Here is a 14833-nt window from a genome sequence, read left to right as displayed (position 1 = left end):
AATTAATTTTGTGTGCTATGGGGTGTGTTGTATATTAGAGTGATCTGAATTTTATTAACAACTACAAAGAGCCTTAAATTTTTCAAAAAAAAAAAAGAAGCTTTAATTGTGACTAAACTAGTCATGTTGGAGTATAATGCAGATGTGACTAGTGTTTTTTCTCGGACTATTATAAATGCCATCGTAGCCAACCCGGTAATCCCGAGTAGTCTCAAAGATATTAGCCCACAAAGTAGGCCTTGATAATAATAGTTTGGAAGCGAAAGCCGAATAGACACTAGATTGTCCTAAATCCTCAGTCATAGGCCAATCCAAGCAAGCTAAATCTACTAACTCCTAGTTACAGTCTCATCTTGCTATGTGATGCATGATACAAAGTTGGAGAGGCATCATGCCGGTTAATTGGGGTTCAAAGTTACAAATCTCATCTTGCTATGTTAATCCTCTGGCTGTGCAGTAGTTTCTAGATACAAAGTTATTGGAGTTAATTGGGGTTCAAAGCATATACAGTGGTTGGGCTATCATCAGACTTCCAGTTGTATATATCACGGCCATTTGATCAAACGTGTTTATCCTTATACATCAAGGCCATTTGGTCAAGTGAGTTCATCATTATCGCAAATGCTCTTTGTTGGCATAGGTCTTACTTCATAGTTCACCACATCAAGGCATCGTCATCAACAATCATTTGCATTTAGCACTTGAACAGAAGACTTTACATTCAAGAAATAATTAAGGCAATAACTGCTCTTGATAAATTGAATATACAGCGTTCTGAAGGTAGAATCCTTGTCATTCATTCATTATTTTAAAATCATTGACAAACAACACCCAGTACACTATAATAATCCGGAAATCTCAGCTAGATCACTCAAACACAAGGAGCTTTAAGTGTAAAAGACTATGACCAAGCAGTAGATACATGTTGATCTATGTACATGCTTCATTGCGACTTTTAACAGGTGATGCCGAAAGCCAACTATGAAGAAAAAGCAGTTCTTTCGAATCTAGAAACTGTCACCTAACAATTTCTTGCTGTCACTTAAGTTCTCCTGTTCCTATGCAAAGTAACAGCACTCTGAGACCATGATGAAGGCTTAAATTGCCCAGCCAGTAAGCTAGATGCAGCAGCTGCACTAATTTTCCTTCTCTTGGATTCTAACTCCAAACGTCTCTTATTGGACATGGAAGAAGACCCAGATGACCCAGAGAAAATAGAAGTGGCTTTGATCAATGCTCGCTTGTCCTTCCTATTTTTGTCAAATTTAGAAGAAAATTTCACATGAGCTGCACTAGAAGCATCTTCTTCAGATGGTGGAAGCAGTCGTATGCCAATGCCTTTTTTCCTTGAAGCAGCCTCTTCTTCAGCAACTCTTTTCTTTTGATTCTGAGAAAAGTAGAAAGTGAGGAACAACTTTACCTACTAGTAGAACATGAAAATGAAGAGCTAATATGAGCTCAGTAACATACTCTAAGTTGTGCCCGAAGAGCCTTGTTGAGGGCATAGTCATCTGAGTGCCTGGAATCAGATACTCGCTGGAGACGCACTAGCACTGGTTCAGCTTCTTTCTTCTTCTTCAAATCTCCTTCCTGGTGTTCAAGACGATAAAATGGATCGGCTAGTTTGCCTTTTTCTGGGAAAAGAAATAATAAGATGTTAGTTAAGAAAATAACAACACAAGAAGTAATGGGTTTGCCTTCCCATGAACAATAAGAGCCCATGTTTTTACATTAATATGTTATTGGTCTACCATGGAAACATACCTATATGACAATGGATTCTTTTAAAACATATTGAGTCCATCTATTCCCATCTGACATAACCCAACACCCCACACAACCCAACCCCCCCAAACCAACACAAACACCAAAAAAAAAGGGTCAGTCCAAACCAACCTTCATCTGCAGGGAGTGCAAAAGTTTCTGCGTCTTCAATGTCATACTCCTCAGTCTTTCGTTGGGCTCCGCTGATGATCACATACTCACAATTTTTTGGATCTGTCTGAATAACAATTTCATGTCTGCAGCATGCAGACTTCATCGTAAAGCTCCATATCTGAAAGAAGCAAGCAGACCTGCATTGTCAATTGAAAATACTGTGGAGAGAGCAACCAGAAATTTAGATAAGCTAAAATTAACTATTTTATGAACTCTCACAATGACCAGAGAAGTGATTGTGTGGCCATTTGTGTGCATTCATCTTCCAAATAAAACACATCATTGAACATAATCCTTAATGTATTCCTAGTCCTTCCAATCCTACATTAAAAAGTCAGAAGCATCACAGAACATACCTTTGTAGAATAATAATTTCCCACTTGCTTTTTCTCCGCATTGAACCTAACACCCTTTGCAATCATAGAATTGCATCCACCACACCATATATTATAGGGCATCTCAAACCTGAAAGGTAGGCAATAAACATTTAGGAGTTGGCTAAGAAAAGAAGAAGAAAAAATGTCTATGCAAAAACAGAGCCCCTGGTTTCATACAGAAAGACTCAAGCCTAGAAAAAATGACAGAGAAGGTGGTGCCAAGCTAAACACTAGTTGCCAAGCACCATCTAATACAGAAAGGCAGGCAAAGAGAAGAGAGTGGCAAGCAAACTCTCGTTGCCAACCACTAGTGTATAGTGTTTTAATTCCCTAAGCCCCTGGGGGCTCTCCTTTTCCTGTCATCAGACAAATTTAGAAATTAGAAGTAACTACACCATAATCTATCAAATTCCAACGTAAGCTTTTGATAAAAAGTCAAGCTATCAAAAATTTAAGAGAATGAGCGTAATATATTACCTTATAATCAGTATGCCTTGGTCTATTTTTCTTGCCCTCTCTCTCAGAGCATGTTGACCATGAAACTTGTTCAAAGAACCCTAAAAAGAACAATGAGAACATGTTAGAGCAACGATGCATCATCATAAGCTATTTTAGCAATGTAATAGAGCAACTACTAATGAAGTATACCTGATTTGGGGTCCATTCTGGAGGATAGTAAAAGTTATCTGCCCTAGCAGCTGCAAGTGAAGACTGCAAAAATCCAGACAGAGCAAGTTTAGCAAATTCAATAAATTCATAGGGAGACACTTGAGAAATTATATATATATATATATATTTTTGGAAGCGAAAGCCGAATAGACACTAGATTGTCCTAAATCCTCAGTCATAGGCCAATCCAAGCAAGCTAAATCTACTAACTCCTAGTTACAGTCTCATCTTGCTATGTGATGCATGATACAAAGTTGGAGAGGCATCATGCCGGTTAATTGGGGTTCAAAGTTACAAATCTCATCTTGCTATGTTAATCCTCTGGCTGTGCAGTAGTTTCTAGATACAAAGTTATTGGAGTTAATTGGGGTTCAAAGCATATACAGTGGTTGGGCTATCATCAGACTTCCAGTTGTATATATCACGGCCATTTGATCAAACGTGTTTATCCTTATACATCAAGGCCATTTGGTCAAGTGAGTTCATCATTATCGCAAATGCTCTTTGTTGGCATAGGTCTTACTTCATAGTTCACCACATCAAGGCATCGTCATCAACAATCATTTGCATTTAGCACTTGAACAGAAGACTTTACATTCAAGAAATAATTAAGGCAATAACTGCTCTTGATAAATTGAATATACAGCGTTCTGAAGGTAGAATCCTTGTCATTCATTCATTATTTTAAAATCATTGACATACAACACCCAGTACACTATAATAATCCGGAAATCTCAGCTAGATCACTCAAACACAAGGAGCTTTAAGTGTAAAAGACTATGACCAAGCAGTAGATACATGTTGATCTATGTACATGCTTCATTGCGACTTTTAACAGGTGATGCCGAAAGCCAACTATGAAGAAAAAGCAGTTCTTTCGAATCTAGAAACTGTCACCTAACAATTTCTTGCTGTCACTTAAGTTCTCCTGTTCCTATGCAAAGTAACAGCACTCTGAGACCATGATGAAGGCTTAAATTGCCCAGCCAGTAAGCTAGATGCAGCAGCTGCACTAATTTTCCTTCTCTTGGATTCTAACTCCAAACGTCTCTTATTGGACATGGAAGAAGACCCAGATGACCCAGAGAAAATAGAAGTGGCTTTGATCAATGCTCGCTTGTCCTTCCTATTTTTGTCAAATTTAGAAGAAAATTTCACATGAGCTGCACTAGAAGCATCTTCTTCAGATGGTGGAAGCAGTCGTATGCCAATGCCTTTTTTCCTTGAAGCAGCCTCTTCTTCAGCAACTCTTTTCTTTTGATTCTGAGAAAAGTAGAAAGTGAGGAACAACTTTACCTACTAGTAGAACATGAAAATGAAGAGCTAATATGAGCTCAGTAACATACTCTAAGTTGTGCCCGAAGAGCCTTGTTGAGGGCATAGTCATCTGAGTGCCTGGAATCAGATACTCGCTGGAGACGCACTAGCACTGGTTCAGCTTCTTTCTTCTTCTTCAAATCTCCTTCCTGGTGTTCAAGACGATAAAATGGATCGGCTAGTTTGCCTTTTTCTGGGAAAAGAAATAATAAGATGTTAGTTAAGAAAATAACAACACAAGAAGTAATGGGTTTGCCTTCCCATGAACAATAAGAGCCCATGTTTTTACATTAATATGTTATTGGTCTACCATGGAAACATACCTATATGACAATGGATTCTTTTAAAACATATTGAGTCCATCTATTCCCATCTGACATAACCCAACACCCCACACAACCCAACCCCCCCAAACCAACACAAACACCAAAAAAAAAGGGTCAGTCCAAACCAACCTTCATCTGCAGGGAGTGCAAAAGTTTCTGCGTCTTCAATGTCATACTCCTCAGTCTTTCGTTGGGCTCCGCTGATGATCACATACTCACAATTTTTTGGATCTGTCTGAATAACAATTTCATGTCTGCAGCATGCAGACTTCATCGTAAAGCTCCATATCTGAAAGAAGCAAGCAGACCTGCATTGTCAATTGAAAATACTGTGGAGAGAGCAACCAGAAATTTAGATAAGCTAAAATTAACTATTTTATGAACTCTCACAATGACCAGAGAAGTGAAACTAAATTTCAACCAAAAATAAACTCTCACATTGAGAGCATATTGGCAAAATATGTCAGAAAGTGATTGTGTGGCCATTTGTGTGCATTCATCTTCCAAATAAAACACATCATTGAACATAATCCTTAATGTATTCCTAGTCCTTCCAATCCTACATTAAAAAGTCAGAAGCATCACAGAACATACCTTTGTAGAATAATAATTTCCCACTTGCTTTTTCTCCGCATTGAACCTAACACCCTTTGCAATCATAGAATTGCATCCACCACACCATATATTATAGGGCATCTCAAACCTGAAAGGTAGGCAATAAACATTTAGGAGTTGGCTAAGAAAAGAAGAAGAAAAAATGTCTATGCAAAAACAGAGCCCCTGGTTTCATACAGAAAGACTCAAGCCTAGAAAAAATGACAGAGAAGGTGGTGCCAAGCTAAACACTAGTTGCCAAGCACCATCTAATACAGAAAGGCAGGCAAAGAGAAGAGAGTGGCAAGCAAACTCTCGTTGCCAACCACTAGTGTATAGTGTTTTAATTCCCTAAGCCCCTGGGGGCTCTCCTTTTCCTGTCATCAGACAAATTTAGAAATTACAAGTAACTACACCATAATCTATCAAATTCCAACGTAAGCTTTTGATAAAAAGTCAAGCTATCAAAAATTTAAGAGAATGAGCGTAATATATTACCTTATAATCAGTATGCCTTGGTCTATTTTTCTTGCCCTCTCTCTCAGAGCATGTTGACCATGAAACTTGTTCAAAGAACCCTAAAAAGAACAATGAGAACATGTTAGAGCAACGATGCATCATCATAAGCTATTTTAGCAATGTAATAGAGCAACTACTAATGAAGTATACCTGATTTGGGGTCCATTCTGGAGGATAGTAAAAGTTATCTGCCCTAGCAGCTGCAAGTGAAGACTGCAAAAATCCAGACAGAGCAAGTTTAGCAAATTCAATAAATTCATAGGGAGACACTTGAGAAATTATATATATATATATATATAAGGAAAATATCAAAATTCAAGGAACAACTTTGAAAATTACAGTTCAAAATCATAAATCAATTATAACATTTCAGAGTTTTGCTCAAAAGCAACACTGATCAATAAAAGACATGATGTAAACCTTCAAGCATAAACAAATACAAGGGAACTATAACTTTGAAAGTTCAAAACTAGGTTGAGGACTCAACAACAATCATATGGGCCAAGTTTTGTGGCAAAACAGAAACTGTGGAGCCTAGAATGGAATAGAGGGTGAGGTCATGGGTTCAAGATCCATCAAATGTGAGTAACTAACCAAGAATTAAACAAATCTATCCATTCTATTGCACATATAAAAACTATAAGGACATTGTAAGTTCCCTATGAAGCTTTACATGGACAATTGTGACAAACATAGGCACTAACATAAATATCAAACATTTTCATTTATTCCAGTGTAAGTGTAACCCCAGCTGCTGTCAATTTAATGATGCAAATATTTATCGGTTAATAAGGTTTGATCTGGCCAATGAAAGAACGCAACACTAATCGTATATTTCTCCAAAACCATTACGCACCTCAAGTAAACTCCTATCTCTAACTGGGCTATTTCAAAAGATGAATATCAAAAGGCTACAGAATATGACCCAGGTCGATATGATATTCTCTTTTTTTTTTTTTTTTTTTTTAAAATAAAATTTTTGGTGAGTACACACACGCCCAATGGTGAACCCACAACCTCACCCTCTCATCATTAGGGGTAGAGAATGTGCCAGTTGAGCTATAGCTCATTGACAGATGATAATCAACATAATATGACCCAGACAAAACTTCAAGCACCACTCATATGGTTCAAGCACCACAGTTGTCTCAATTGCACACCAAATCAATCTTTTAAAGAAAATTGCATAATTGGAGGATAATGTTCAACTATGATTCACAAATGAAAACATTCCTACTTTTGACACATTTTAATTAATCCCAAAAATACGCCAGTAATATTAATGGATCAAAAGCATTAACCACACTAGAAGAAGCCCGTGTGAAAAAGAATGCATTCATCTTTTACAAAAAATTACAATACAGCCCTAGCTAACTCTAAGACATAATTTTAGTGTAACAATGACAACCCAAAAAAGAACAGCCACAAAACCAATCATCTTCAATAGCAAGTAAACAAACTTCAAGTTACAACTACAAAAGTGAATAATTTCTCTAATTAAAAACCTTAAATTTAACAATAAAACAAACCCAAATTATAAATTTTAAAAAAAAAAAAAATCCGAAACCAATCATATACAATACCAAGTAAACAAATTCAAATTACAACTACATAAATCATTAATTTCCCAAATCAAAACCTCATTCCCTATGTTTCAGTCTCTAATTAATCCAAATCGACCAGTTAAACCTAATTCTCTTTCATCAAAACCATCAAATCGTGAATTGCGAAAGAAAAACCCCCAAAATCAACAAAATGAATTTAAACCCACAAATTCATAAACAATTAATTGTGTAAAACCATAAAAAGATTAAATTTTTGCGTACCATATTTGCTTCTCCTTCTTCTTCTTCGTCGAATTAGGGTTCTGAGATTTTCGCTGTGTCTGAGTTTTCTGAATCGAAATTGGTTCGGAAAGAGAGTTATTCGTGGTTTTTATTTGGGTATGTGAAAACGGTGTCGGTTTGGTTTGTGGTAAATTTACTGGGCCTACCTTCTAGAACAAGGGCCATAGTCTTATTATTTTGTTTTGTAGTGGAGTCCATTAAGGCTTAGGGGTAATGATTATTGGGTGCCCAACCCATCTATTGTAAAGGTCCAATCTGTTGGCCTTTGGGGAAGGCTATCATGAGGCCTTTTTTTTTTGCTCTAAAGAGATTATCATGAGGTTATTAGAATTTAAAAGGTGCCCTATTTCATGTTTAACCTATAATTTTGAAATGTAAAAAAGGCATATGTGGTGTCATGTCAATTACAATATCATCACATTAAGTGATAGATGATAAGCTCTGTTAACTAATTTTAAGAAATGGGACATTAGGTTTGTATTTCTTTTTCTTTTTCTTTTTTATAATTTAATTATCACCGACAAATGAGAAGAGAAAGATTTGAATCGTGATTCTCCTTATAAAAAAAGAAATCAAATAATACAATTAAGTGACAAAACTCTTTGAAGATTAAATCTTTAACGTAAAATGGTCTCGACAAGTTTAAAAGTAAATGGAGATAGTCATTATTAATGATGAGGACCTTTCACCATCATATTATAAGTTTTCAGTTAACTATCATTTCTTGTGTTTATTTCTTTCCATATATATGTGTTTTGCTAGCAAGGTAAAAAGTCTCCCTCCCTGTAAGCATGCTAAATCATACTGTACAAGTCAATTTATCATGTTAATTATACGTATAATTGTAGTATTATTGGCATAACTTTAGAATATAGTAGCAACAATTCAATGAAATCAAATCAAAGTATCAAATTTTTAATTAGCATATATAAACCATTCCTAAAGTATATTTGACATTAACATTTTTATAAAAAAAAAAAAAAATAGTTTATTTGTTAATGTACAAAATTTTAAAACATTGTTTGTTTTATTTTAAGTTCAACTATACTTTATCAACATTAAGCAAGCAAAAAAAAAAGAATACTTTTCTTTTCCTATGATCCCAATCAACAAAAAGCTGCTTCCAAACCTTCTTCTTAGAACGAGAGTTTTCTGGAAGTCATATCCCATTGTCATATGCGGGCATGTGCCATATCATATTATTGGGAGAGCTTGATGAAAATCATAGAAAAAGTAGTTCTAATTAGCCCTTACATTGATATATGAAAAAAATTAATTTTCTCCCTAATTAATTAATTAAATTGGCATGTGTTTCTCATATTATGTTTTGTGGTCTCTTGGAAGTTGGAACATGTATGTGTTATGAAAGCAAGCTAGATTACTATTGAGCTCCAAATCACTTATTAGCAATTAGTAATTTAGCATATAGTTAAAATTAACCACAAGTTGGTACTGCCAAGCATGGTTTAGATTGATTATTAGTTGCTATAATGTTTTTCTTTTCACCTTAAGTAAACAAACTAGTTTAGTATCGTCATTTCCAATCGAAATGATGTCCTTTTCTTCTCTCTCTTTTTTATTTTTAGGGCATTATGGTTCATCTTCATTTTTGCAAACAGTTTATGTATTGCTTTGCCCCTCACTTTTCCCACACAGTTTATAGATTGCTTTTTCCATAGAAAATGTGCCCTCTTCTTTCTTTTTCTTTTTCTTTTTTTCATTTTACTTTTAGGGCATTATGGTTCATCTTCACGTTTGCAAACAGTTTATATATTGCTTTATCCATCACTTTTCCTATACAGTTCATAGATTGCTTTCTCCATAGAAAATGTGCCCTCTTCTTCTCTCTTTTTTTATTTTATTTTTAGGGCATTATGGTTCATCTTCACTTTTGCAAACAGTTCATATATTGATTTGCCTCTCACTTTTCCCATACAGTTCATAGATTGCTTTCTCCATAGAAAATGTGGATTGCATATTCCCCACCCTTTATTTAGTTGCAATTCACTCAAACAGGTATGGAGCTTTCCTTGCACCCAATCTTGCACCCTCTTGCATCTAGAGAGAGAGAGAGAGAGAGAGAGAGGGGGGGGGGGGTTAAAAGTATACATATTCTATCTAAGTATCAAAGATATTCAAGAAATTAATAATAAGCACAATCATGCATAATTCAAGGTTTGACAAATGATTTTATGACCCAATTTTATTCCTTTGTTTCTAAGGAACTCTCATTGGGAAAGGCTCTCTTTCTCTCTCTTCTCTCTCTTCTCTCTCTCTCTCAATAAATAAGCATTAAAAGGTTACTCTCATCTCATGTCTCACATTAAACGCAAAAACACACATATTTCAACCATCTCCTACATTTCTTATGTTACTACATCAGATTCAAGCTGTCAAACTATACCAAAATTCTCCATCTACTAAACCTTAATTTCCTTTGAGTTTCTTCCTCATTTCATTGCTCCATGCTTCCTCTTCTAGCCCTTCTTCTCCTCCTCCTTTTCCACCATGGCCTTGAAACTATCTCAAATGATGTTCATTGCTCTTTGGCTCTCTCTCCTCGTCTTGTTGTTTCATCAATTATTTGATTTCAAGTCCAAGAATATCAACACCAAACAAATCACCACCATAACCTATTCCACGGTACTCTCAAATCACCCTTTGATCACCAGAAAAGTCCTAGCCAGCAGATTTGACTTCACACCATTTGTAAAACATCATCAACAACAACAACAACAACAACAAGACCACATGAAACGTTCACAGAACATGCATGTGAAGCCAGACCCAGATGGAAGTGAGATTGATCCACGTTATGGTGTCGAAAAGCGCCGTGTACCCACGGGTCCGAACCCATTGCACCATTGATCGATCAAGATTTCATCTCAGGTGAATATATATGTAAAAGAGAGAAAAGAAATGGCTAGATAGCTGGCTAGTGGGGAAGCTCTCATTACGTGAATGGTGTTTTCAAATCTCTCTCTCTCTCTCTTTCTTTCTCTCTCTTTTATTTTTTTATTATCAAGATCACATAATTCAGATTATGATGAGGATCATGGTTTATGATTTTTGAGAGTTTGAGTTTGTACATGTATTAAGGATATTGTTATCATCATAACAAGGAAATTAATATACTACAATTTTAGCTAGGTTGATACTTTATATGTAGTGCACGATTATCTTTATAATGCTTAATTTGATCAATATAGTACTAATTGATGATTATGATGATTTCGGTGAATTTTATGTTTTAAATTTGATTTTCAAAGAAACATGAGTAGCTGTGACGGCACGGCACATCCCCGAAAGAAGATTTTTCAGCTGCACCATAATAATGATATTTATTAATGAGGTTGGTTAGTGTAAAAGCTTTGCTTCTTTGAAAATTAAATAAAGCTAGCATATTGTTCAGAACACGTGATGGGTTTGGTGGCACGTGAGACCTTTTTCATTGCACTGACCCATTTATAATAATAAGAACCTTGCAAACATTGTTGTCTTTGTGGTTTTCTTTTTCGTAAGCACAAGCATTACATGAGTCCTTTTATTTATTTATTTTTATTTTTTTGTTTTTAAAAAAAATTGATCTCAAAAGCACCTCAAGATATGTACTTTTACTCAGTCGGCATGATTATCAGTTCTATAAAATTATAAATACATCCGTAAGATAGTGGCAAAAATTGATGAATCATAAATACTTTTGAGGAATGAGAATGTCTATTTTATTTGTTGATTGCAATAGAGTAGGTTTTGGAATTGTAATAATCTCAAGATTCTCAACTGTTGGATGTGCGTTAACTATCATTGTTTAAGAGACTGCTACTGTTTTTTCATTGTTTTTACTAGTTTCTGATATTTCCATGTTGTAATTATAGTTTCATGGGTCTTGTTCAAGGACACCTTATTACATTTACACCCCACTTGACAAACACTAATATATGTATAAAGTGAGATTCAATGTGCATTTGGTTTAGTTTTTTGATAGCTTATTTTCAGTTTATTTGTTTGTGTATAGATTTTAAAATTTTTAATTTTTTAGGTATGAGTATATATTTTTGTCCATTTTCAACAAATAAACATTTGACAAGAAGATTAAAAATTTTTTATTATCAAGATCACATAATTCAGATTATGATGAGGATCATGGTTTATGATTTTTGAGAGTTTGAGTTTGTACATGTATTAAGGATATTGTTATCATCATAACAAGGAAATTAATATACTACAATTTTAGCTAGGTTGATACTTTATATGTAGTGCACGATTATCTTTATAATGCTTAATTTGATCAATATAGTACTAATTGATGATTATGATGATTTCGGTGAATTTTATGTTTTAAATTTGATTTTCAAAGAAACATGAGTAGCTGTGACGGCACGGCACATCCCCGAAAGAAGATTTTTCAGCTGCACCATAATAATGATATTTATTAATGAGGTTGGTTAGTGTAAAAGCTTTGCTTCTTTGAAAATTAAATAAAGCTAGCATATTGTTCAGAACACGTGATGGGTTTGGTGGCACGTGAGACCTTTTTCATTGCACTGACCCATTTATAATAATAAGAACCTTGCAAACATTGTTGTCTTTGTGGGTTTTCTTTTTCATAAGCACAAGCATTACATGAGTCCTTTTATTTATTTATTTTTATTTTTTTGTTTTTTAAAAAAATTGATCTCAAAAGCACCTCAAGATATGTACTTTTACTCAGTCGGCATGATTATCAGTTGTATAAAATTATAAATACATCCGTAAGATAGTGGCAAAAATTGATGAATCATAAATACTTTTGAGGAATGAGAATGTCTATTTTATTTGTTGATTGCAATAGAGTAGGTTTTGGAATTGTAATAATCTCAAGATTCTCAACTGTTGGATGTGCGTTAACTATCATTGTTTAAGAGACTGCTACTGTTTTTTCATTGTTTTTACTAGTTTCTGATATTTCCATGTTGTAATTATAGTTTCATGGGTCTTGTTCAAGGACACCTTATTACATTTACACCCCACTTGACAAACACTAATATATGTATAAAGTGAGATTCAATGTGCATTTGGTTTAGTTTTTTGAGAGCTTATTTTCAGTTTATTTGTTTGTGTATAGATTTTAAAATTTTTAATTTTTTAGGTATGAGTATATATTTTTGTCCATTTTCAACAAATAAACATTTGACAAGAAGATTAAAAAAAGTAAAAACTAATCCAACTATGTTTAGAGTTCAGAGATATTGATTATACAAAGTGTAAAAAGGTATGTGGACTTCTTTTTGAGTGTTTATGGAACTTCTTGGTACCTAAGAGTAGCCTATAAAAAAGATACAAGAATATATGGACTTCTTTTTAATTGTTTATGGAACTTTTTGGTACCTAAGAGTAGCCTATAAAAGAGATAAAAGAAGAAGGTAGTGCCAGTTTTTGAACATATATATATATATCATATTCCTTTTTATTTCACAACACATAATTTCTTCCTCTGGGCTAGCAATAGATGGAATTCAAAAAGAAATTTCTCTTTGTTGTGATAAATGGTTAATCACTTTGTTATATGGTAGTTGACTTTGAGAAAAAATAAATTTATATTTTGAGTGGTGCCTTGTAGTTGTTGATAGCCAAATTTTCTAGATCTTACTTCTTAGTGGGTAGTTGTAATTGTAAATGTCAAATGGTGCTCCGAGATGGTGAGGGACCCTGTATACATCAACTCTGAGGAGGCAGTGCTAACTAATCAGAGAAACTGATTAGCAAAGAAAACTTAACGGAGAAATTTGAAGTCCAATTATACCAAAACAGACCTAAGGTTTAGAAGGGCATTCAAGCCTTATCTACATACGTTGGGACAGCCCACAAATTGAAGGGATACAAATGTGGCCTCAATTAAACTTAACGCATTCAGCTCTTTTCAAGCCAAAATTTGAGCTTCGAAAACATTCCAGTTAAAACCTAAATACAATATAATATAAAATATAACAACACAACCTAATTCAAAAGTTTAAGTTTATTGGCACCCAATTTTGTTAAAGTAATTCAAAAAAAAAATTTAAATTTTTTCTTTATAGTGAATATAAGTTAACTCAATTGGTAAAGTTTCTTACTGTTAAATAAAAGATATCGAGTTTAATTTCCACCAATACCAAAAACTGATTGATATTTTAAGCTTGATGACTCCAATTGAGATTTTAATGCAACATATACAAACATCACTTAATCCAAAAATTTTGCTAGGTTTTATATTGGAGAATTCCATCTTAATGAAATATTTTCTTAATTGAAGTGTCCAAAATTAGTTTGTGGAAAAGCAGCTCAAAGAAAACATTATGTCCAGGTTTTGACAACCACTCGATTAAGGCTTTATCAATCAAGATTTAGGATTCGATAGACATTTAGTCGATGCTAGATTAATAATTGTAGACTCTAGGGGCAGCGCCACCTTAACGCGAGGGTGGTCCCAGGACCCACCACCCTAACTTGAAAAAAAAATTATATATAATAATTTAAAATTTTTTATTTGTCTACCCTCCAAAAAAAAAATTTGGAAACACCTTCAGTTTTCTTTATGCCAATAAAATAAAATTTTACTCCATAATTTTTTATACATTCAGTGAATGAATGATTGCTTAGTTGTGTACATTGAAAGAGATGTAACTTGTAGTATTGATAATCATGCAACGATTTCAAAATATGAAAACTTGTAGAAGACAATTGTAAACTTTATATATTTGTGTAGTTTTTTATTGTTGTTGTTGTCAATATATGAATTTCTCTTTTTATTAGATTGTATAATTTATGCTTCTTAAGGAACATCCTGAGAAAAATTCCTGGAACCGCCACTGGCAGACTCTAACGTGTTTTAAATTCTAAAGTCACTCCCTTGGTTTTTTTACATTACTTGCGTCACATATTAAAGGCACGTATAATCTCAACTTTGTAAGGCTACTAGACGTATAACTTATGTAACATATAAAGAGAAAATTTAAGCCTCAATATTTCCAACTTATGAGTACAAAGATCATAAATTTTAATCAGTAGTTTGCAATCATCTTGTGATCAATCAAGCTGAAACCACAGAGCCATCAATCCTAGAGTATCATTGCTGTATCAAACCTTCAAGGAGGGTATAGTAACACAACTTACACAAGCTTCCTTATTAAACACTTCTTCATAAGATCTTTCCAAATTCTTTTTGAAAACCCACACTCTGAAGAAGATGTGGTTCATGCTTTCTATGGCACACAAAAGTAAGTCACCC

At 34.2% G+C, this 14833-nt stretch overlaps 3 protein-coding genes across 3 annotated transcripts; 1 reads left to right on the top strand and 2 right to left on the bottom strand.

Annotated features, from left to right (window-relative positions):
- Nucleotides 1-732: 732 nt before the first annotated feature.
- On the bottom strand, nucleotides 733-3656 carry LOC112015039 (uncharacterized). The gene is made up of 7 exons (XM_024047398.2): nucleotides 3629-3656; nucleotides 2964-3082; nucleotides 2793-2872; nucleotides 2295-2403; nucleotides 1897-2056; nucleotides 1471-1634; nucleotides 733-1387 (listed from the first exon to the last, which is right to left on the bottom strand). The coding sequence occupies exons 1-7, from the start codon at nucleotides 3654-3656 to the stop codon at nucleotides 1043-1045; spliced, it is 1005 nt and encodes a 334-aa protein (XP_023903166.2). The 3' UTR covers nucleotides 733-1042.
- On the bottom strand, nucleotides 3581-7695 carry LOC112015168 (uncharacterized). The gene is made up of 7 exons (XM_024047535.2): nucleotides 7567-7695; nucleotides 5891-5953; nucleotides 5720-5799; nucleotides 5222-5330; nucleotides 4757-4916; nucleotides 4331-4494; nucleotides 3581-4247 (listed from the first exon to the last, which is right to left on the bottom strand). Exons 1-7 carry the CDS (start codon nucleotides 7567-7569, stop codon nucleotides 3903-3905), a joined length of 924 nt encoding a protein of 307 aa, XP_023903303.1. The 5' UTR covers nucleotides 7570-7695; the 3' UTR covers nucleotides 3581-3902.
- A 2377-nt stretch (nucleotides 7696-10072) lies between these two features.
- Nucleotides 10073-10749, top strand: LOC112014905 (CLAVATA3/ESR (CLE)-related protein 12). Its single transcript, XM_024047297.2, has one exon. It carries the CDS (start codon nucleotides 10096-10098, stop codon nucleotides 10453-10455), a length of 360 nt encoding a protein of 119 aa, XP_023903065.1. The 5' UTR covers nucleotides 10073-10095; the 3' UTR covers nucleotides 10456-10749.
- Nucleotides 10750-14833: the final 4084 nt, after the last annotated feature.

This window comes from Quercus suber, unplaced genomic scaffold, assembly GCF_002906115.3.
Source record: "Quercus suber isolate HL8 unplaced genomic scaffold, Cork oak 2.0 scaffold_430, whole genome shotgun sequence".
Classification (NCBI taxonomy): Eukaryota; Viridiplantae; Streptophyta; class Magnoliopsida; order Fagales; family Fagaceae; genus Quercus; species Quercus suber.
This window is presented reverse-complemented; position numbering and strand designations above follow the sequence as displayed.